Source organism: Quercus lobata, chromosome 4 (assembly GCF_001633185.2).
Source record: "Quercus lobata isolate SW786 chromosome 4, ValleyOak3.0 Primary Assembly, whole genome shotgun sequence".
In the NCBI taxonomy this organism is placed as follows: Eukaryota; Viridiplantae; Streptophyta; class Magnoliopsida; order Fagales; family Fagaceae; genus Quercus; species Quercus lobata.
The window spans coordinates 47,341,744-47,366,923 of NC_044907.1; the positions used below are offsets into that span (position 1 = coordinate 47,341,744).

The 25,180-nt window shown below is 38.7% G+C and overlaps 1 protein-coding gene across 1 annotated transcript; it reads left to right on the forward strand.

Annotated features, from left to right (window-relative positions):
- Nucleotides 1-1,801: 1,801 nt before the first annotated feature.
- On the forward strand, nucleotides 1,802-23,704 carry LOC115985349. The gene is made up of 8 exons (XM_031108296.1): nucleotides 1,802-2,547; nucleotides 2,635-2,953; nucleotides 3,047-4,894; nucleotides 12,242-12,388; nucleotides 12,492-12,542; nucleotides 22,640-22,734; nucleotides 23,417-23,531; nucleotides 23,639-23,704. Exons 1-8 carry the CDS (start codon nucleotides 1,802-1,804, stop codon nucleotides 23,702-23,704), a joined length of 3,387 nt encoding a protein of 1,128 aa, XP_030964156.1.
- The last annotated feature ends 1,476 nt before the right edge of the window (nucleotides 23,705-25,180 follow it).

The following is a 25,180-nucleotide window of genomic DNA, read 5'->3' on the forward strand; positions in this document are numbered from 1 at the left end:
GCTTCAACAAACATAGGGATGTTACGCATGCTCTCTAGACTTGACTTTCACTGATGAGGATCTATTGTTAGGCTCTAAGCCCCACAATCGCCCACTCTATGTCTCTGGTTATGCTCGTAAACAAAGGATCGAGCGTATCCTTGTTGATGGAGGTTCAGCCGTTAACATACTTCCAAAAATGACCATGAAACGACTGGGTTTTACTATGGAAGAATTATCACACAGTCGTTTGGTCATCCAAGGTTTTAATCAAGGAGGACAACGTGCAATCGGCCTAATCCACCTAGAATTATCCATTGGAGAATTGAAAAGCAACGTCTTGTTCCACATCATTGACGCTAAGACGACCTACAACATGTTGTTAGGACGTCCTTGGATCCATGAAAATGGAATAGTGCCATCAACCTTGCATCAATGCTTCAAGTTCTTTCAAAATGGAATAAAAAAGGTAGATGCCGATTTAAAGCCTTTTGCAGAAACCGAAACTCATTTTGCTGATGCAAAATTTTATGCAAAAGAAGACATTTCTAGCGAGGTTCTTCTAGTGGAGATCCCGTCTATGAAAGGTAAACAAGATGAAAAGGAGCATGTTAAATTCATCGCCAAAAAGAACATCTCTTCCCCAAAGAAAGGTCTAGAACCATTCCTCCGGTATATACCATTATCACATCGCAAGAATGGACAATCACCATTCGCGGAATGCCTTCAACCTACAAAAGACATGGGGAGACCTGCAAAGCTCACGATGGAGGATGTAGCCATATTGAAAGAAAATCATGTCATGCCTTTAACTTCATCCACAAATCCTTTGCCCTCGAAGCCGTTAAATGGATTTGTGAGGTCTTCGCAAAGTCCGATAGAGCATGGTATTCTACCAAGTGAGCAGACGAAAGAATGGTTCGACCCAAAGGCATATAGGCTGTTAGCCAAAGCAGGCTACGATTTCTCAAAACAAGAAGACTTAGGGAAGCTAATTCCAGAAGCCACCGAAGAAAAGATGCATGGCCTTAGCAAAACACAAAGGAAAATGCGGCTTGAAGGGCATAAAATTCCTATCCCAAAGACCGGATTAGGTTATACTCCTGAACAACCAGCTCAGATATGGATCAAGAAAAAAAGCGATCCTTCGAGTTCTCAATACATAACGGTGGAGGTCGGCGAAAGTTCAAATCAAAGAAAAGACCATTCTTCACCCCATGTCTCAGTGTTTGATCGCATCGAGGCCTCGTCATCACGAATCACAGTGTACGACAGGTTAAATACAACTTGTTTAACACCAAATCGGGACACTCTTGCTTGTAAATCAGTCTTTGATCGACTGGGGGCAACGAAAAGGCCTATTGATAGTCATTCTCAAAGTTCAATAAACTTTGACGTTCAAGGGGAGAAAAAAGCCAATGATGAGATCCGCAGTAGCATTCCTTCACGCATGAAACGTAACTTTACCTTGGAGATCAACACTGAAGGATTGCTCAAAGTCAAAAGACGAACGATTGTACATACAAGTCAGTCACCCGTCCATGATGAGGAAATTGAAGAGGTATCATCCTCGTTTCATATTACAATAGAGGAGGGTACACTGTCAGATGCTGAAGCAACCAATGAAGAGGTCAATGAAGCTCCTCCAGCCTTGGAAGATGGAGGACAAGCTACAGTTGATGAACTTAAAGAGATCAATTTAGGAACTGTTGAAGAACCCCGGCCAACTTTCATCAGTGCGCTTCTTACCCCTGAAGAAGAAGAAGGATAGCTCAAGCTCCTAGTAGAGTACAAAGATGTGTTCGCTTGGACTTACAAGGAAATGCCTAGGCTCAATCCGAGTATTGCTCTACACCATTTGGCAGTAAAGAAGGGCGTGTGCCCAGTCAAACAAGCTCAAAGACGCTTTCGGCCAGAGCTTATCCCTCAAATAGAAACCGAGGTCAATAAGCTCATTGAAGCAGGCTTCATTCGTGAAGTACAATACCCGGAATGGATCGCTAACATAGTCCCTGTCAAAAAGAAGAATGGACAAATCCGAGTGTGCGTTGACTTCCGTGATTTGAACAATGCATGTCCCAAGGATGATTTTCCATTACCCATCACTGAGGTCATGGTTGATGCCACTACCGGTCATGAAGCTTTATCTTTCATGGATGGATCTTCGGGTTACAACCAAATTCAAATGAATCCTAAGGATGAGCAGCTTACAGCTTTCCGTACCCCTAAGGGAATTTACTGTTACAAAGTGATGCCTTTTGGACTAAAGAATGCTGATGCTACTTATCAACGGGCCATGCAGAAGATCTTTAATAATGTACTTCATAAATACGTGGAGTGTTATGTCGATGATTTGGTGGTTAAAACAAAAAGGAGGGAAGACCATCTGGTAGATCTACGATCCGTGTTCACCCGCTTGAGAAAGTATCAGCTTAAGATGAACCCCCGCAAATGCGCTTTTGGCGTAACATCTGGAAAATTTCTTGGTTTCATTGTGAGGCATCGCGGTATTGAAATTGACCAGTCCAAAATTGAAGCTATCCAGAAAATGCCAGAGCCCAAGAATCTGTGAGAACTTAGAGGCTTGCAGGGAAAACTGGCCTACATACGACGATTTATCTCGAATTTGGCTGGTCGATGTCAACCTTTCAATAGATTGATGAAAAAGGATGTGCACTTTGAATGGGATGAGGCTTGCAGCAATGCTTTTGCACGCATTAAAAGATACTTACTTAATCCTCCAGTTTTAGGTGCTCCTATCCCAGGAAAGCCTTTGGTGCTGTATATTGCGGCCCAAGAAAGGTCTCTAGGTGCTCTTATGGCACAAGAAAATAAAGAGGGGAAAGAAAGAGCCCTTTATTATCTAAGTCGAACTCTCAATGGAGCTGAATTAAATTATTCTCCTATTGAAAAGATGTGTCTCGCTCTTTTCTTTGCCATAGACAAACTGGAGCACTACATGCAAGCATATATGGTCCGTTTGATAGCAAAGGCAGACCCAATCAAATATGTACTCTCCAGGCCAGTGATTTCGAGTTGAATAGCTCGATGAGCAGTCTTGCTTCAGCAATATGACCTTGCATACGTTCCACAAAAAGCTGTCAAAGGACAAGTATTAGCAGATTTCTTAGCTGATCACCCAATTCCGTCTGATTGGGAGTTCTCTGATGATTTCCTAGATGAAGATGTGTTTTACATTGAAGTAATGCCACCATGGGTGATGTTTTTCGATGGGGCTGCACGTCAAGAAGGAGCGAGGGCAAGTGTAGTGTTTGTTTCTCCACAACGGCATATACTTCTTTACTCGTTCTCATTAAGTGAACTCTGCTCTAACAACGTGGCCGAATATCAAGCATTGATCATTGGTCTACAGATGGCTATTGAGATGGGCATATCGCAACTTGAGATCTTGGGAGACTCCAAATTAGTTATCAACCAAATCTTGGAGCAATATGACGTCAAGAAAGAAGACCTCATCCCCTATTGCAAATATGCGAAGAAGTTGCCAGCAAATTTTGAAGCCATCACATTGGAGCATATACCAAGGAAGGAGAATAGACAGGCCGATGCTTTAGCTAATTTGGCTACTGCCTTAGCATTATCCCAACAAGAAACAACCAAAGTTGCTATTTCCCAAAGGTGGGTGGTACCTCTTGTGGTTGAAGAAGAAGACGAAGAGCAAGCCAACATCATTTCTGTATGCCTTGTCGAAAAAGAAGATTGGCGACAAGTGATCATTGAATATCTTCAACATGGAAGACTCCCGGATGATAAACGCCATAAGACTGAAATTCGGCGGAGGGCTGCTTCATTCATTTACTATAAAGACACTCTCTTCCGCCGTTCATTTGATGGATTGTTTCTCCGTTGCTTAGGAGAGGAGGAGGCTAAACAAGCCTTAGAGGAGGCTCATTCTGGAATATACGGCGCACATCAGTCAAGTCCTAAGTTACATTATAGGATCAAACGAATGGGTTACTATTGGCCTACAATGGTGCAAGATTCTATGGAATGCGCTAAGAAGTGCGAAGCTTGTCAGTATCACGTAAACTTCATCCATCAACCGCCAGAACCTCTACACCCAACTGTAGCTTCTTGGCCTTTTGATGCATGGGGGCTTGATGCAATAGGGCCATTACCAAAGTCATCCGGTGGCCACTTGTACATCTTGGCTGCAACTGACTACTTCTCAAAATGGGCGGAAGCTGTACCCCTTAGGGAAATGAAGAAAGAAACGATGGTCAATTTCTTTCGAACTCACTTGATCTATCGGTATGGTGTCCCTCGGTATATCATAACTGATAATGGCAAACCATTCTACAATAGGCTGATGACAGAGCTATGCGAGAAGTTTGAATTTAAACAATACAACTCTTCCATGTACAATGCCCCGGCAAATGGACTAGCTGAAGCGTTTAACAAAACACTTGGCAGTTTGTTAAAAAAAGTGGTATCTAAGACAAAGCGAGACTGGCATGAAAGAATCGGAGAAGCATTATGGGCATATCGAACAACATTTCGAACGCCCACTCAAGCAATACCATATTCTCTTGTCTACGGAGTTGAAGCCGTCCTTCCTTTAGAACACCAAATCCCATCATTACGGATTGCCATTCAAGAAGGATTGACTGGAGAAGAAAATGCCAAGCTCAGGTTGCAAGAATTAGAGGCACTTGATGAAAAAAGGCTCGAGGCCCAACAACGCCTTGAATGCTATCAAGCTCGTCTTTCAAGCGCATTCAATAAAAGAGTCAAACCACGATCATTCCAAGTTGGTGACTTAGTCCTCGCCGTTCGAAGACCTATCATCACAACTCATCGTACAGGCAATAAGTTCACTTCAAAATGGGATGGACCTTATGTTGTGCAAGAAGTCTACACCAATGGAGCTTATAAGTTGATTGACAATGATGGTGTAAGGATCGGCCCCATCAATGGGAAGTTCCTCAAACGCTTCTATGCTTGAAAATCGAGGATTGCTCCTCGGTAAGAGCTTAAACTACCCACTATAGTGTTGCAAGAGTACATGATGTCTTCCCATTACCCTTCAAAGCATACCAATAAGGAGAAATTAATCTCACTCCATGTCAACAATTGCGAGTGTGGCGTAGCGGTTGGACGCCTGTGTCACCCTTGAGGCCATCTCGGGTTCGATCAGTGGTGATACCCACTATTACACACTGCGCCCCCCTTTTTGCAAAAAAAAAAAAAAATGATCCTAAAAAAAAAGATCATAAAAAAAAGATCATAAAAAAAAGGATCATAAAAAAAAAAAGATCATCAAAAAAAAAGATCATCAAAAAAAAAAAAAAAAAATCTGTTGAACTACGTGATGACTTGATCCCTCTCCGGGGTACGTAGGCAGCTTAGTACTTGTTGCTAAGTTCAGTCACATGAAAAGAAGAAGGATGGCCAGTCTAACTTGAAGAGTTTTCCAACAGTCATCAATGTGCTTTTAAGGTCCTTTCGGTTGGCAAGGCATTGCTCAATAGGATGATCAAAGATCGACGCAGTAGAAAACGAAGACTGAAATGAAGTCTTCATGGCATTGCTCATTTTCTGTGGCCATCCTCCTACATCTCTAAGGTATACTTTGCATCATTTATCTCCTGGGGGCATCTCCTTGTACCTTCCATCTCTAGGCTGCATCGTCTCTTTTCTAGGATGTGCCACTTCATAGCTCTGAAATTAAAACCACATCATCTCCCTTCTGAGTGGTGTTGTTTCACATCATGTCTCTGAAATCTGAATAACTTCAATTTCTTCCGGAATGATGGTAGATTATATATCTAAAGTCGGTGTGGCATCATCTCCCTTCTGAGTGGTGCAGCTTCATATCATGTCTCCAAAAGTTGGACAATGTCACCTTCCTCCGGCATCTGAAGTTGGTGTTGCATCTTCTCTCCTCCAAGGGCATGTCCATGCAATGTCAAAGTCTTGGCGGCATTCTTCTTGAAACTTCAAAGTCTTGGCATCTCCTTGCATTTTCAACATCTTGTTGGCATCTCTAAAATCTTGATGTCTGGCTACAGTGCTATACGCCCTTGATGTCTGAGTGATGTTGCCTCTGAAAATTGCTTTATATGAATGTTGGCATAGCTTCGGCGAATAAAGTGTTGACATAACTTCAATGGCAATGTGGAATGTTGGCATGGCCTCGGTATAAGTGAAGTGTTGTCATGGCTTCATGGCAAAGATGAACGTTGGCATGGCTTCGGCGAAAATGGAGTGTTGACGTAGCTTCAATGGCAAAGATGCAATGTTGGCATGGCCTTGGTATAAGTGAAGTGTTGTCGTGGCTTCATGGCAAAGATGAATGTTATCACAGTTTCGACATATTTGAAGTGTAGATGTGGCCTCAATGCAAATAAAATGTCGAGGCAGCTTTATGACAAAAATGAATGTTGGCACGAATGAAGTGTTGACATTGCTTCATGACAAAGTTGAATGTGGGCACGGCTTCAATACAAGGACAGATGCTGGCACGGCTTCGTAGTAAAAACTCTTGATACGGCTACATTACAAAGACTCTTAAAATGGCTGCGTTGAAAAGACAAGTGTTGGTGCAGTTTAATTGCCAAGGAAATCGTGCTACATAACAAAAACAAGCAACAACAAAGAGCTTATTAGAAGAAAATCTCATGGTACGTCTATAAAATAAAAAAAAAAATAATAAAAAAAAAACAAAGAGAGAGCTTCATTTCCAATATCTAGCCTGTGAAAAAAAAAAAAAAAAAAAATCAGTACGAATAAAGCAAGTCATAGAGAATATATATTATATATATATGTGTGTGTGTGTAAATATAAATTTTAAAAAAAAAAAAAAAAAAAAAAAGGAAGAAGAGAAAGGCATAATTTCTCTAAGCTTAGAGAATTATGCTACTCATCAGAGATGCTGCTTGTACAAGTTAGTGCATGTCCTGAGTGGCTTTATATAGAGATCCATAGAAGCTAGCAGACAAAACGAAAAACACCTGTAAAAAGTTAAAAGTGCCATATTTTCAAAGGGTGACGTACCCATTTGAAAAATCAGAAATGTAAAAGCCCATAAATGTATCATGCTGTCAGAAAGAAAAAAAATTACACTAGACCTCGGAAACTATGACACTAGACTGTGAATGAAATCCTAGACCGACGAAGGGAAGCTTCTTGTTCTACTGTGTGAATGAAATCCTAGACCAACGAAGGGAAGCTTCTTGTTCTACTGTGTCACCAACTCCTTTGTGAACAGCAGAGACACTCAGTGGTTACTCTGGAACCACTCCCTGCCTGGATTGTCAAACGTTGTCAGAACGGCCACCATCAATGTAGACCAAGGTGCCAACAAGTCCAGCAATGCTTTCAGTCTCCCATCCTAGACCGACGAAGGGAAGCTTCTTGTTCTACTGTGTCACCAACTCCTTGAGGACAACAGAGACACTCAGTGGTTACTCTGGAACCACTCCCTGCCTGGATTGTCAAGCGTTGTCAGAATGGCCCCCGCCAAAGTAGACCAAGGTGGCAACAAATCCAACAATGTGTGCGGACTCCATTCTGGATTTCTAAAGTTTCTGACAATTTTTCACAAAGAAGTCAACCCACAGAAATCTTCTAAGGACTTTGGTGTACAAAACCCAGAAAAATCTTCAGTAGCGGAGCCACCACGAGCCGCCACAAACTCCTAAACGTCCCGCGGGCTTCTCATTCAAATCTGCACAAGTTTGAGAAAATTTTCACAAAACGGGTGCCATCACTAGATCCATCGGCCCACGATCTACAAAACCCAGAAATTTCAGGTCCAAAAACACAGGCACGCGCCTCCACGCGCCGCCACAGGCTAGTGACGATCCGCGGCCTAATCCTTCAAATTTGTGCAAACCTGCTCAGAAATTTACAAAAATGACCATACAGGGGTCTCGTACGGCCTAAGAACTACAAAACCTGAAAATTTCAAGGCCAGAAACACAGCCACGCGCCGCCACGCGCCTCTTGAAGCTCCGACAAGCGCTGCCTTCAGTTTGACGCGCTTACACGCGCCGACACCGACTTCCAGGCACTCGCACGTGCCACACGTGCCCTATGACGTCATGGATGACGTCATCATCCACACGTGCCACACGCGTCCTCAGCTCTGTGACGTCATGGATGACGTCATCCTCCACACGGTCTGACCATTCAACCCGGGCCGACCTGGTTTGACCCGGATCCGAACCGCCTGAAAAAAAAAAAAAAAAAGGGTTTTCTTTGATTAAGCGGACCTTTGACCATGACCAAAAAGTCAAAAATTTCAAAACGAACCTGTCCCGCTCAATTTTTCGTATACATTCCGATTTTGGAGTCCTTTTCATCATTTGAGACTCGAAAATTGCACAAATGGCTCAAATTCCAAGACAGTTGACTTTTATGTTGAAATCAACCTAAAGTCAAAATTCTCAAGCCACATTTGCCTTGCTCAATTTTTTGTGTACATTCCAAATTTGGGGTCTATTTCTTCATTTGAGAATCCAAAATTGCTCAAATGGTGTGATTCTACAACTGTTGGCTTTAAAGTGAACTTTGACCAAGAATCAAGACATTCGAGCAAAACTTGTCCTGTTCAGACTTTCTCAAAGATTCTGATTTTGAAATCCACTTATTGGTTTTGAACTTGGTGATCACCAATCAAACCCACATCTTTGAAGTACTGACGATGTCCAAAACTTAAACTCCTGAGATCAAAATTTGAGATTCATCCACTTAATTGGGATCTCCTCAGGGTTATTCTCCAGACTTCATCAAGACTTCTCTCTCCAAGTACAAATGAACTCTCACAAGTGTGTCGGAACTTGAAGTTACACTGGGTCATTAATTCAACCTACCGTTCTCATTCGGTGCCTACCATTCCCACCTACCGTTCCCACCTACCGTTCCCACCTACCATTTCCACCTACTGTTCCCACCTACCGTTCCCACCTACCATTCTCACCAAAAATTCTCAATTACCATTCTTAACTACCTACCTACCATTCTTCATCTCTCTACTATAAATAGGAGGGCCGGGTTCATCAAAAACTCATCCAAAAAAAAAAACACTGAATCATGAAATGAAGATTTGCCTCTTTCAGATTTTCAAATCCTCCTTTTCACAACCATTTCTCACTATGACCTCATCATTCTCAACACCTAGCAACCGATTTTGCTTCATAATCGGTTTGAGATCAACCCTCCCATGGGTCGGTCGAAACCCTATTTACAACATCCTTGCAGTTTTGAGATCCAAACAAACTTTGTTTCTCCACTTAACAACCACCTTTGTCCACAAAATTACTCGTAACAAGGTCTGCACCGCCCTCCCATGCTTCCATGGACTTGGTTGGCCAGGAAATCCAAGTCCAGCGGACACACCTGTTCCTAACCTCAGGGCTCCTGTAGTCTCTTTCCAATTACTTGGTCTTCCAGCAGAAGCAGTGGTTCGGAACAAACAGCAACTTGTCTGGTTTCCAAACCGGGTTCACAAGTTAGCTCCATCTTTCATTTTTTCTGTGCTTTTCCAACTAGTAGCAGTAGATGAAGATGGTAAAAAGTGTTGGGGTATCCTACAAATTGTTTTCCATCCAACACTTAAAACAACCTCCAAGGCGCCAGCTCATCAGAATTCAGCCTTTGGTGCCGGTAAATGGTCATCAAAGCTTTATTCCATGTCCCCACTACTATGGGACCCAAAGGTCATCGTTGCTGGTACCTCAAAACTCATTTTCTGAAATTACTCCAACTTAAAATCAGCTTGAAGAATTTCAGAAGGTACTCTTCTGAAATTACTTCAACATAACATCCGTCGGCATGGTCCCATTACACAGGCGCATTCAATTACTTACTGCCGGACCTCATTCAACACACAGTCAGTCCCATATTCAAAGGTGTACTTCCCATAAACATCTACACCAGAAGGGTCCCAGCATACAGGGCCAGCACCATGGTGGTGTATGCTTTGCTCATTTGCTTTGCTCCATCTCCATCTTCTTCGTTGCCACTACCAGCATACCCAGAATACATAAACTTCTGAAATTACTTCAACTTAACTTGAGTGATACAATTACGCAGGCGCATTCAACCACTTTCCCACCTGTCCTCGTTGTAATCCAAAGCATGATTTTCTGAAATAACTTCACCAGAAGTTCTTAAGAACATGAGGCTAGCTCCATGACCCTGCATGCTGTATCCAGCCACCATTCTCTCATCTTCCCCATCTTCAACATCTTGTGATCGCCGCCAACGATCCAAAATACTCTTCTGAAAGTACTTCAACTTAATCTCTGCTAAGAAGGCTCCATCACGCAAGTACGTTCAAATACTTGCAGACCCCTTTTCTGGTCTCATCAAAGCCTTTCATATGGGTGGGTCTACTCTTCGGAAATTATCTCATCCTTCTGAAAGCTCCACCACCTTCAACAGCTCCACCACCTTCAACAGCTCCACTACCTTCAACTACTTCACTTAAAGAGTCAAGTACCAAAAATCCATTTTTTTTTCGAAACTCATTCCCACACCACACTCCGAGACTGTGTGCGTGAACGAGTCTCGAGGGGGCATTTGTAGAAAGGGAAAATTCCCGACCTATCACAAGCTGACACGTCACATTATCAAGTCCACAAAATACAGCCAATTACAGAGCACCATGTATTGCTGCTAGGTTTTGCTATCACTATTCAGAAGCCAATAGAAATTTGCCAAGTGTCATGCAAGAACCAATCACGCATCAGCACACGTGTAAGCGATGACTCAAGCAACCTCGCACGTGTAAGCGATGACTCAAGCAACCTCGTACGTGTAAGCGATGACTTAAGCGGACCAATCAAGCTGTGACATGTGTCACCAATCAAGCTCCGCCACGTATCGCTCACCCACCCCAAAACTCCTATAAATAGAAGCCTTCCTGAGACATTTAAATGAACCAGAATCCAGAAGTGAAAAAGCTCTGTGATGATCAAGCCTCAAAGCCTTCAAGAACTTCAAGAACTTCAACCCCAAAATCGGAGAACATTCGAAGCAGAATCATCCAGATCATCTGCCTAGATCCTAAAGTTCACGGGAATCAAGCCAAAAGTGTCTGAAAACATCAACAAATCACAAATCATTGAAGCTCAACGGATTCAAGCCTCTAAAGCTCCGAAGAACTTCCACCACAAACCTTCGAAGATGAAGAACGCACGAAGAACACAAAGAACGTGAAGAACAAAGGATTTCTAAACAAGCTCATAGTCAGAGATTCATTGTAATTCCGTTTCAGTAATCTTCGATCCATCCCTCAACCAAACTGAAGGATATTTTGTGTTCAAGTCAAATCCACATTACCATAAATCTATTCAATAAGTTTTGCAAGGAGATCGAATCAGAGGATCACTCTTTTGTAATTCCAGAGAATTGTACCACACAATCATCAATACAAATTCGCATTTGTGAAACTATTTTACTTGTTTGATTTATTTCAAATTAGAAATTTAGTCGCTTACAGTGTCTTTGGCCACGGGTGTCTGGGTTTGGAGTAGAGGGAGATTAAATTGATCTCTGAAAGATTTCATGCCAGAAAGGGGAAAAGATGCAATGGACTTGCGCAGTTAAAGGGTTTTGATGAAACTCATTCTATTTCACTGCCTCGCCAATACATCAGATGAAACTCCTTTGCCACTGACATTGGTCACAGAAAACAATGACACTCTTTTGGAAAAGAAGAAGCTCATATAACTTCAGGTTGGGTTCGTGGGGTTTGGGTTTGGAGCATAGTGTTGTAATGTTGGGATTTGTGACAAAGAAAATTTGAGAAAATTGTAATACACTATTTTCTCCAATTTTAAAACTGAAAAGCATTTTTTTGTTTTGTTTCTGTTTTTGTTTTTTTGTTTTTTTTTTTAATTTTTCCAGTTTAAATTAAAAACGGGAAATTAAAATTTTTTTGTTTTTATTTTTTTAATTTTTAAATTTTTTTATATGCAGTAATTTTTAAATGCTAAATAAAATTTTAAATATTATTTTAATAACCACATCAGTATTTATTGTCTAAACAATGCACTCCATTTGTCATGTATGTATTTTTTGTTATTGAATTGATGGCAAGAACCAAAATGGTAGGTGCAAAATCAAGTTAAGAACAAAAATAAGGATATACCCAAAATGTAGGGAAAAAAGTGTATTTACGCTTAGCCAAAATAAATGAAATGGCAATTTTATCATGCCGCCGATTCTCATCTTTAGTTCCCCAAAATTAAGTCCTGGCTTTCTCAAAAAAAAAAAAAAAAAAAAATTCAAGTCCCTAACACTGCCATTCTCACTTCATTATCAAAAACCTTCAAATACACTCTCCTATTCCTATACATCATCATCATCATCCATGGATTCTTCTCCCCAAGGTTATAGTAGAAACGTTGGTATTTGTCTCATCAATCCTTCCAAAAAGGTCTACTATATATCCCATCTCTCTGTTCTGTACATGGATTTTTATATGTATGTGTTGTGACTTTCAAAATTTTCTGTTCTTTTCTTTTTTTTGGTTGTGGCAGATTTTTGCAGCTTCAAGGTTGGATATACCCAGTGCTTGGCAAATGCCGCAAGTAATTTTTTCTTTTTGGTTTTATATTGATGTGCTGTGATTTGATTGCTTTTGAAACTAAATTGCTGTGTTTGCTTGCTGTGATTATTTATGATATTAAAAATAAAATAAGAAATAGTAGACAAGTACCCACTTGTATTTTGTGGACCTATGTTCTTTCCAAGTTTTCTTTTTAATCAGCATGTTTTATTTTATTCTGATTGGAATTGTTTTACACTATTTCAAATCTTTCTTGTGTGAGGAGTTGGTGACTTGATTTGAGTGATACAATGATAATGACGCACAACGAAGAAGGAATGCTAAATACAACGTGTGTGTCGATATCGTGTTAACAAAAGGAATCCCAATTTTACGTCCCAACCACAATATTTTGAACTATAAAGCAAAATTTATTGTGAAGATTATGATGGTGTTTGCATGTAGAAAGCTAATTTTTTTTTTTTTTTTTTTTTTTTTTTTTTTTTTTTTTTTTTTTTTTTTTTTTTTTTTTTTTTTTTTTTTTTTTATCTCAGCGTGTAACTTGTTAAGGAAAAAAAGTCTGATCAGAGCATGTAATTGTGGCATTTTTTAATTTGAATGCAAATACTGCATATGGGGCTGGCATTTGGACTCTGAATTATTGAAATAGGAAATCTGGGGAATTGAAATGAAGGGTGTTCTGATGATAAAAGATTCAAATTCATAAAAGGGGAATGTAGAAGTTAGAAAGAGTTTACCATATTTAATAGAAAATGTTAAGATTTGCTACTACTTTTAGATCTAGAAAACCATTGTTTGTTTCTTTTTATAAAAGAAGTGCCAAATGTGAAGTATATTCTAGTACCAAAATGCAAAATAATAAGATTTTAAAGACATCTTCATGTCAGGAAAAAGCCCGCATATAATTATCACCATAGTCTGTCTAAAACTTTAATAGCATCCACGAGGTATTAATTGTATACTGATTGGGATCATAGAGAAAGTTGACGTGTTCATCATTTTTTAAGGTGTAATTACTGATTAATTCAATTTTGTGGAATTGCATTTAAGTAAGGGCCATACCTGCTTTTGTAATTTTTTTATAAGTGACAAAAAATTCAAAATTTCATCTACATATATGGGCCCTCACCTCAGTGCTACTTCTGCTCTACTCTTGTTCAGTGATTTTACAATGGTAGCTGTTCTTTTGGTTTCTTTTTCTTGAACTCCGTGCTAGGTTGGTATTACAAATTTAGAATTGCACAATTATTGGAAATTTGGGGGGGGGGGGGTTTACACGCACTGTGATAATCTCTTGAGATTATATATCTCCAATTTCATCTCTAGATTTAAGCAACCACCAAGGCCTTTTTCACTGCGGATACATAAGTGTTTTCTGGATTGAAGTGAGCCTGTCTGTAGATAGTTATAGTAATTTTGGAGATCTGAAACCAAAACTAAAACTTCTCATTCCGTCTTCCACTGAATATGTGATGGGAGAAAGCATCATAGATTTAACTATTAAGATTTTAGTGATTTGTGATTGTGGTTGTTGAACTAGATTTTAGTGATCTTCAGTAAATCACCTGTTTTGAGCTTCAGAGCGTACTCATCATGTTACTCTTTAAGTAAACCTTAATCCAACCTCTCTTTTTTTTCCACTTAAAAACCCTAATCCTAGGTCTTCCTCAACACTACAACAAATGCTTTCAAGAAACTCCTAAATTAGATTTGGTATCACCACCTTTGTCCCACGTCAATCTTACCAAGCTGCATATAATGACTGACTTGGTGACTTAGGTCTAGAATTTTGAAAAATGGCTAAAATGTCAAGTTTTTGTTTGTATTTGGGACTGGAATACATCTAAAAGAGCATAGAAAGAAAAAAGGAAAGTAATTATAGGACTATAGGAGAGATGAGTTGAACATCAATTAGGGTTTTTGGGTGTCACACATCAATCAAGTAGCTGGTCTTCCCATGTTTTCTTCATTCATTTCTTTTAGTGTATGTAAATCCATAACTTTTATAGATGATGGCCAACCAAACTTGGTGTCCATGTTTTGTCAAAGTCAACATACTTGCTGCTAAACAGAAAACTGATAAATCTTACCCTTCCTTGACGCATGAGTAACACAAAACTAAAGTCAGAAGCTAAGAAATTGCAGATATACCCTTATGCTCAAATACTCAAAGGTTCTACCTAATTTTTGGAACCAAGAATTATTATAATAGTTCGTATTTAACGGAGAAGTGCTAAGAGCTTCCAAACTTGAAATCAGAATTGATTTGATGATCTACCATTCTGCAGTTTCCACTTTTCTTATTGGCTAGCTTTTCTTAATTCATAGAGAGAGAGAGAGAGAGAGAGAGAGAGAGAGAGAGTATAATACATGGTTTTTGAAGGTATGCCAATGTCTAATATCCACTCTGCTCTATGTATGTTTTTATGAGGGGCAGAAGTGCCACAACATGTAAGGTTTATTGGGGTTCTTATTTTTGTGAGGTTTCCCTTTAATTCTCATTGTTTTTTTTTTTTTTTTTTTTTTTTTTTTGGATAATTACACTTTACTCACCTATGGTTTGCCTCTAATTTGACTTGCCTACCCGTGGTTTCAATTTTGACACGTTACTCACCTGTGATTCCTTCCGTTAGTAATCCATAACCCACCTCTGTTAAAAAAGAGGGGTAAATAAATATTTTTACACGCATTTTATGTCTCTCTCCTCCAAAAAAAAAAAAAAAAAAAAGCAAGAGAAAAACAAGATTAAAACATGGTATTGGTTTCTCATCATTCACAAATATGAAGAACATACACAAACATGAAGAATATACACCTAGAAAACTAATACAAATCAAATGAAGCAAAACCATGAGAGAGAGAGTTCTTCATCTTCTTCCTTATACTTATTTTTTGTGCCTAAACTAAGAAATTTATTAAAATCAAAGCATAACACAATTTACAACATGACAACAGGGAGGATCAACAATTTCCAGCACTTAATTTCTAAATTTTTGATTTTCAACATCCAAGATCTCACTCACACAAAGCCATTGTATATACATTGGCAGCACCCAAGGGGAGGATCGTAAAGCTTGACCAAGGGAATAGAGATATGAGATAGGAAGGTTTTAAAGCCAAACAACAAACCCACTAGAAAAAATCACAACATCATGAATAGTAGGATAAAAATTACTTGATTTGCTGGGTATAATAGAAGTAAAGTGAAAATTTCAAAACTAAACAACAACCTAGAACCCACGGAATCACCAGATCTGCCACCAGATCGGTCAACGATTTCCTACATCGAGCCCATGACCTTCAAAGCTGAGCTTCCTTTTGTGAGAATTTGAAGGAGGTGGCCTCGGCAGCAATGGACTCTTCAATTTGGCCGCCATAGTCGGGGATGGCTTGGATTCGGAGGGGATGGAGGTTAGATCGAACGGTGGCACATTCTCCTTGGTCAATGAGAAACAGAGAGAGGGAGTTTTGTGAAACAGAGAGAGTGGTGAGAAAGTTATCTGAGTACAGACGTTGATGGTGTACCCCCTATTGCACCAGATCTCTGCCCTTGTCTCCCAACTCCGTTCATCTCTCCAATCCCAACTCTGATTTGAACTTCTGGGATGACCCTTTTGACTATAATAGACCCTTTCTTTGAATTATCTGTAATTATCCCTTTGTTTTTCATTTTTTTTACTGAAACTTTAAAGTATCTAAGCACAGTAATTTTTCAAACACAATAATATCTGTAATAAATCATGATTGGGAGTAAGCACAGTAATTTGTAACAAGCTTAGAATGCTGAAAATTTGTACGCGTGAATGGGAGTGTGTTTTGGGAGTCAGAGAAGCGTTTGATCTGTTTTGGGTTTTGTTTTTGAGAAAAAATCTGTTAGAGTAACGTCTGAAAGGGAGGTGGGTTACGGATTACTAACGGAGAGAATCACAGGTGGATAAAGTGTCAAAATTGAAACCACGGGTAGGCAAGTCAAATTAGAGGCAAACCACAGGTGGGTAAAGTGTAATTATTCCTTTTTTTTTTTTTTTTTTTACTTCTTTTCGTGGGCTACTTTTTTTTTATTAGTAAAAAAAAAAAAAAAAAAAAAAAAAAAAAAAAAAAAAAAAAAAAAAAAAAAAAAAAAAACCTAGCCTAACTAAAAAAACGTCTTTCAGTATTTTTAAGACTAATGCTCCACGGTTGACTATCAACTCATGCATGATATTTTAATCTTACAATTCCATTGTTAGCAATAAGTTAAAGCTTGAGTAACAGGTATGCGTTATGCACTTTATAAAATCAGTGTCAAACAGACTTTGGATCACATTTTAATCTTACAATTCCATTCCAGTATGTTTCACTTTCACATTGTTAAAAATCAGAAACGAAAAACAGAGTATCACAATCAAGCAAAAATATCAAAGAAACTTATGAGAATCTTCAACAATGAAGAGAGAAAATTTTCTGAATGAGAGAGAGATTTTATTGCTCTGAATTGTGATTACAAAGAATGAATTGAATTACAAAGTATATCTTTACATTTATACAACTAATCTCTACTGTACCAGAAAAATAAAAGAGCGGGAAACTAACAACCTTCCTAACCACCTGTAACGACTTCCCAACGACTTCCCAAATTCCACTCCTCCAATAACCTTAAGCCATCTGTCCAGTAACAGCTCCACAGATACCCCATGTGCATCTCTCGTGCTTAACTTATTCCTTTCAATGCTACAAGTAGCTTTCTCAGTAATATACTAATGCTACTGTTGCTACTGTCGTTTAATCCCTTTTTCTTCTTTTGTTCTTTAGTTCTTCTTGCACGAGTCTGTCTTCCTTTATTCATCACTGCTTCAGGTTTACTCCTTTGTTTGATCTTCTTAACAGCCCCCCTCAAGACCAGAGCTGCTTTTGCTGTGGAAATAGCTTCTGAGTCATGCAATGATTGTGGATAAGTAATGTTAGGACTGAAAAGGTTAAGTAATCCCAATCTACTAATCAAATCCAGGAATGCAGGTGCACCAAGTGCTTTAGTAAACACATCAGCTAGTTGTAAATTGGTCCTGACATGAAAAGTCTTAATCATCCCTGCCTGTATTTTTTCCTTGACTAAATGACAATCTACCTCTATATGTTTGGTTCTCTCATGGAACACTGGGTTTGCAGCTATGTGCAAGGCTGCCTTGTTGTCACAGTAGAGTAGTGCAGCCTTGGAGTGCTCAATCTTGAAGTCTTCAAGTAGATATAGCAACCAAGTGATTTCACAGCATGTTGAAGCCATTGATCTATACTCAGCCTCTGCTGAGGATCTCGATACTGTGTTTTGTTTCTTGGACCTCCAGGATATCAAAGTCTCACCAAGGAAAATGCAATATCCTGTCAAAGATCTCCTAGTGTCAGGGCATCCTGCCCAGTCCGCATCACAAAAGGCCTTCAATTGAAAATCTGAGTTAGCTGAGAAAAATAACCCCTGCCCTGGAGTACCCTTGATGTATTGTAAAACTCTTAGAGCTGCCACCATGTGAGGATGCCTAGGCTTGCTCAAAAATTGACTTAGCCTATTCACTGCATAACAAATGTCTGGTCTTGTCAAGGTTAAATACATCAACCTGCCTATAAGCCTTCTGTACTGTGAAGGATCATCAATTAACTCTCCTTCATCCTTTGACAATCTAAGATGCTGCTCCATAGGAGTTTTCATAGGCTTGCAGCCTATCATACCCGAATCTGTCAAAACTTCTAAGGCATATTTTCTCTGATTAAGAGTAATACCCTTATCACTCCTTGCCACTTCTAACCCCAGAAAATACTTCAAGGTTCCTAAGTCTTTTATCCCAAACTTAACATCCAAGAGTGCTTTCAAATCTGCTACACATTAAGCATCATTGCTTGTGATCAATATATCATCTACATAGACCAAGAGGGCAGTGAAATTAGAGCCTTTTGAATGTACAAATAGTGCATAATCAGATTTTGATTGAACAAAACCCATTTCAGTGATTGTTGTAGATAGTTTAGCATGCCATTGCCTGCTGGCCTGCTTCAAACCATAAAGTGACTTTCTCAACCTGCATACAAGAGGTCTAGCATCTGTTGAACAGCCCCCCTTGCTGTGATAGCCCTGTGGTAGGGACATGTACACTTCCTCCTCTAAATCACCATGGAGGAAGGCATTATTAACATCCAACTGATGTAAAGGCCAACCCTTGATAGCAGCAATACACAGCAACACTCTCACAGATACTGATTTGGCAACTGGTGAGAATGTCTCAGAATAGTCCAGCCCCTCCTGCTGTGTATACCCTTTAGCTACTAATCTGGCTTTGTATCTCTCCACAGAGCCATCCGGATTATATTTAATCCTATAAACCCACTTGCAACCTATTGGAAACTTCCCATGAGGTAAAGGAACTACATCCCAAGTATGATTAAGTTCCAAAGCACCAATCTCCTTGTCCATTGCTCCCTGCCAAGCCTTTGAAAGCACAGCCTGATGGTAATACTCAGGTTCAACTTCAGCACTAGCAGCAAGAACAAAAGTTTGATAGGAAGAACTAAGGTTAGCATAAGAAAGATGATTATGGATATCATAGGGACTACCTGGTGAAGGTCTAGTGGTAAGCAAGGAACAAGAGTAATCTTGTAAATAGGTAGGTAGTCTATGAGTCCTAGTAGACTTCCTAATTTGAGGTGGAGAAGTGTGAGGTAAGGCTGTGACAGGGACAGTGTCAGATGCAGGAGATGAAAAACTAGAAGATTCAATGGAACAATCCAATGGAACACATTCTGCAGTAACAGAAGTGCTTGCTGCATAATCTGGAAAGTCAGGAAAAATAGGTTCATTTGAGATGGTAGGCAAGGGAATAGGGTTTAAAGAAACAGGTGAGGACAAAGTGTTGGAATCAAAGGGATCAAGGTATTGAGGAAGATCAGAAGATTGAAAAGGAAATAGTGACTCATAGAAATGCACATCTCTTGAAATAAAAACTGAATGTGTGGTTAAATCCATTACTTTGTAACCTTTAACACCAAATGGATAACCAAGAAACACACATTTAGTAGCTCTAGGTAAAAACTTATGTCTGTTATGTGCAAGTGTGGATGCATAACACAAACAACCAAACACTCTAAGATGTGAGAAGGTAGGCAGCTTACCAAAAAGAACCTCATAGGGTATTTTATTGTTAATAGCAGAATTAGGCAGCCTATTGATTAGGTACATAGCTGTGAGCACACAGTCTCCCCAAAGATTCAAAGGAAAATTGGATTGGAACTTAAGTGCTCTAGCCACATTTAGAATATGTTGATGTTTTCTTTCCACAATTGAGTTTTGTTGAGGGGTTTCAACACAACTCAATTGATGAATAATGCCTTTGGACTTGAGGAAATCTTTTAACAGGAACTCAGTGCCATTATCAGTTCGAATGCACTTGATTTTCTTGTTAAATTGAGTTTCAACATAGACATAGAACTGTGGCAAAAGAACTTGAGTTTCTGATTTAGCCTTTAACAAATAAATCCATGTACATCTAGAAAAATCATCAACAATTGTAAGGAAATACTTGTAACCATCAATAGTAGGAATGGAAAAGGGACCCCACAAATCACAATGTACCAAATCAAAAGGATGATCAGAAATATGAGTGCTAGATGAAAATGGCAATCTTTTTTGCTTTGCTATTGGACAAATGTCACAATGAGTGGTTTTATTACACTGCACAAAGGGCATGATCTTATTCACAAGTTCAAGTTTACCACTTGAAGGGTGCCCTAATCTAGCATGCCAGAAATCAAAATGAGAAGCAACAGAATTACAGTAGGTAGAGGCTGGAGCAGAAGACAAATCCTGGTATTTGTTATCCAGCATAAACAATCCATTTTGTTCTCTACCCAGACCAATCGTGCTCCAATGAGCAAGATCCTGAATAAAGCAAAATGATCCAAGAAATATAAGACAACAGCATTGTGATTTGTTCAATTTACTGACAGAAATGAGGTTGAAAGTAAAGGAAGGAACACACAACACATCAGTGAGAATTAATGTGTCATTGATATGCATAGTTCCTATGTGAGTCACTAAAACCTTTTCACCATTTGGTAAGTAGACATATGAATTAGAAACACAAGTAAAAGAATCTAAAACAGATTCGGAGTGGACCATATGATCAGTAGCACCTGTATCAATGATCCAATCTGTTTCAATATAGGCTGATTTGTTTACTGTTTTAGCTGAGAAAACAGTTGAATGTGGGATAGGATTTGAAATGGCAAACGAGGAATGACCAGAAATTTTACCTGAGAAGTTGTTGATGTAATTGGAAGTAGATGCACTTAATGCCAAAGGCTGAGAAGTGCTATTTCCTACAGTGTTCAAGCAAGCTAACTGCTGTGAAGTTGAAGACTGAGGTATTCCTCCAACTGACTGTGAATTTAGAAAGGCTAAAAGCTGTTCACATTGAGATTTAGAGATTGGACACTGTGGAGTTGAAATCATAACTTCCTCAACAGATTGATTAGGATTGGTAGTTCCAAAACCAGCTACTTGATTGGCCATGGACTTGTTCTTGAATTTGAACCCTGGAGGAAAACCATGTAACTTGTAGCATTTATCCACTGTATGCCCTGTCTTCCCACAATGAGTGCAAATAGGACCTTCCCTTTTGAAATTTCCTTTGTTATTGTGGTTGTGTTTAAAGCCAGAACCAGCATTTGAGTATAATGCTGTGGCTTCAATAGGATGTGTGGAACCAGTTAATTCACCATTCTTGAAACTCCTTTGCTTTTCTTCTTGCAATATCAAGGAAAGAACTCGATTGATATCAGGTAGAGGTTCATACAGCAAGATTTGACCTCTGATAGCTGAATATGAGTCATTCAGTCCCATCAGGAATCGCATCACTTGATCACTATCATATAAATCTGAAGTGGTTCTTTGAGCTCCACAATTACAGGGACATTTACACACAGGCACAGATTGATAGTTAGCCAATTCATCAACCAAGGCTTTGAACTTCGTGTAATAATCTTCCACAGACAATTGACCTTGAACAAGGTAAGCTGATTCCTTCTGAAGTTCAAAGATTCTAGGGCCACTTTTCTGAGAAAACCTATGGCGAAGATCCAACCAAATTGTTTTAGCATTGTCAGTGTACATAATGCTAGAAGCAATATTTGGTGATACTGAATTGATAATCCAGCTGAGCACTGTCATATTACACTGAGTCCACAAAATGAATTGTGGTGAATCTGGACTTGGCTCTGCTATGATGCCATCGACAAAGCCAGTCTTGTGCCTAGAAGTGAGTGCAATGATCATTGATCTCGCCCATGGAAAGTAATTTCTACCTCCAATCAGCTTCTGAGAAACGAGTTGAACAGTGTTGTTATCACTACTGCTGAGATAGAATGGATTTACAGAATCACCATTCGCAGCTGTGGTAGTTTGATTGTTGCTTGATGAATGATTGTTTGAAGTCTCTTCAGCGGTCGCCATTGTTGGAGCTTCGAACCTTGAAGAAGATTAGATGAATTCTCAGAGAATTCAAGAGAAAATAACCAAAAACAACAAAGGAACAACGATCTGATCCTGATTATTGCTCTGATACCATGTTAAAAATCAGAAACGAAAAACAGAGTATCACAATCAAGCAAAAATATCAAAGAAACTTATGAGAATCTTCAACAATGAAGAGAGAAAATTTTCTGAATGAGAGAGAGATTTTATTGCTCTGAATTGTGATTACAAAGAATGAATTGAATTACAAAGTATATCTTTACATTTATACAACTAATCTCTACTGTACCAGAAAAATAAAAGAGCGGGAAACTAACAACCTCCTAACCACCTGTAACGACTTCCCAACGACTTCCCAAATTCCACTCCTCCAATAACCTTAAGCCATCTGTCCAGTAACAGCTCCACAGATACCCCATGTGCATCTCTCGTGCTTAACTTATTCCTTTCAATGCTACAAGTAGCTTTCTCAGTAATATACTAATGCTACTGTTGCTACTGTCGTTTAATCCCTTTTTCTTCTTTTGTTCTTTAGTTCTTCAGTTCTTCTTGCACGAGTCTGTCTTCCTTTATTCATCACTGCTTCAGGTTTACTCCTTTGTTTGATCTTCTTAACACACATGCAGGTACCTTATTGGTTGACATATGACTTCCCACCTGAAGTCAGGGAAAAGCTTAAACATCAGTGGGGATCAGACTGGAAGGGTCAAGCACAGAAGTGGTGAGCATATGATACAGCCGTACATTGTTAGGTCAGATTAGGTCAGATTCAGTTTAGGGAATTAACCAAGCTGAGGATTAGTTTATCAAACCCGGGACAACTGAAATATCAACTTGTAACCATTGGGTGTATTCAACCTAATATAACCTAATCTAGGGTACAAAATTACAGATTTTTTTGGTTGGGGGCACGTAGAATATAGTAATTTGGATATGCAAGTAATTTTAGAATTAAATTTATCCCCATAGATGAACATGCCTGTGAGTGTAAATTTGTATTTAACTTCTGTGAAAGCAATAGAGATGAATCTAAGGAAGTCTCATCTAAACAGAAGAAAGCTAAGAGGAAAGTCACTGCAGAAGCTGCTGCTACTACTGCAGCAACAGAGGATAAGAAGAAGAAACAAGTTACAGAGCTACAGGCGGTTTAGTATTTTGTTGTAAAACTACTTGTAGTTTAGGATTTAGTTTATAGATAGTGGATTACAACTGTCAGTTCATTTTCTGGAGGGAAAGTTAGTTAATTAGTTTTTGTTAGTTTTGTTTGTTAGCTTTCAGTACAGTTATATATATATAAATATATATATATATATATATCTTTGTACACAAACATTAATTAATTGAATCATTCAGTTTTCTCAATTCAGATTTTATAACTTCGACAAATTTGCAAACCCTTTTAGGTTTCTTCTTAAATTCACTGGGAAGGATGAAGAAATCAATCTGTTGGGTGATGGGACCGAGATAGCTGAGTTTGGCGAGTGGTCATGGATATCTCCAGAACAAATAGTTGAGCTTGTGGGTAGACAGTATCTTTTTACTTTTCTTTACTGGTTCAAAAACGGTAAGAATGGTGTTTTGGTCTTGTTGGTTTACTTACATGGTCTTTTTTCCATTCTGTGCAGGCAGTGGATTTTAATAAGCCTGTTTACAAGGAAGTTATGACAGTTTTTGCTCCATATCTTCAGTAAACTTAAGTTATAGTAAATAAATAAATCTTGTCTGAGTTTTTTGTTTATTTAATTATTTTACCCCAAGCAAATAAATAAATAGTTAAATGCTAAAAAACCTGAGACAAATCACTGGCCAATCCTAGGGCAATTCAACCTTTCGTCTTTCCTCAATTGAAGCATTCTGTTATGTCTTTGGCTAAGTGATTTCTCTTTAATAAACGCAATGCTATTGAATCTATCTCCTCTTGTTATAAGAGGAGCAGCAGTACTGTCACTAGAACCCTGACACTACATGCCTTTTAAAGAAGTTGAGGGCAACAGCCCATGCCAAAACCTTCACTATCCATGGTGTCCAAACATATATGTATGTAACCTAAATCCACACAATACTTGACCTCCTTCAGGTGTACGAAAATTATTTTAGCCAATAAGACCTGCAAGTTGTAATCCATAGTCGTATTTCATCATTGAATGTATAAGTCATAACATTTCACACTTTTCTTTGTCAAATTCTTTCCTCAAATTTCCCTTGTTTTTCTTTTTCTTGGAAGGTGTCTACCTCCATGTCAAATTCAGTCCATTCATTTCTATTTTCCCAAGAAACCAGATTGAATAATTACATTAACCAACTACTTCAGCAATCTACAAAGGCCATCTTGATTACAAGCTCAGTTGCTAGACAAAACAAGTTCAACAAAGAGCATACAATCTCCAACTTAAAGAATCATGACTCTTTTAACCAAAGTGGGTTTTTGTAAACCACCCCCCCCTCCCCCCTTTGTTGTGCATTATTTTTCAAAATTGAGTGTCTATTGGCTCTACACCTGTTCTGAACTAGTGCATATATGTTTATAAATAGGACTTTGGTCATTCATTTTAGTCAACTTTTTCATTCTCATTTTCTTGCATAGGAGTTCTCCAAATAGAGGAAACACATTTTTGCACACAAATTGTTATGATTCTTCTGTGTATAGGAGCTTATTGTATTTTGGTCACTTGAACCCTGAGTCTCCTCCTTAAACCCCAAGCTTAAAGGCTTGGAGAGGTACCATCTTCCTGTCTGTTGGATGGTTTCTTGAATTTTTTGGTTGGTTCACAATAGTAGTGTTAATGGTAGGTCTAATCATTAAAAAAAATTTGTTAAAAAGTAGTGACAAATTATTTTTAACATTTTTTTTTACTAACTATTATTTAAAACTATAACCTCTTCTTCTTCTTCTTCTTCTTTTTTTTTATTTTTTTTTATTTTTTATTTATTTATAATTTCATAGGTACAACAGGAGAGTGAGGATTTAAATTTTGGATGCTATGGCCAATTAAGTTACAAAGCTTCTGATTTTAAGTCTTGACTAAATTATAAACTACATCCCTAAAGTTTGGGAGTGTTTAGATTTTACATTCTGAAATTTCAAAATTTGAATTTTACCCTTGTAAGTGGTCAGTTTCTTAGGCAACCAAATTGAACCTATCAAGGTGATGGGTAAAGAAAACAAA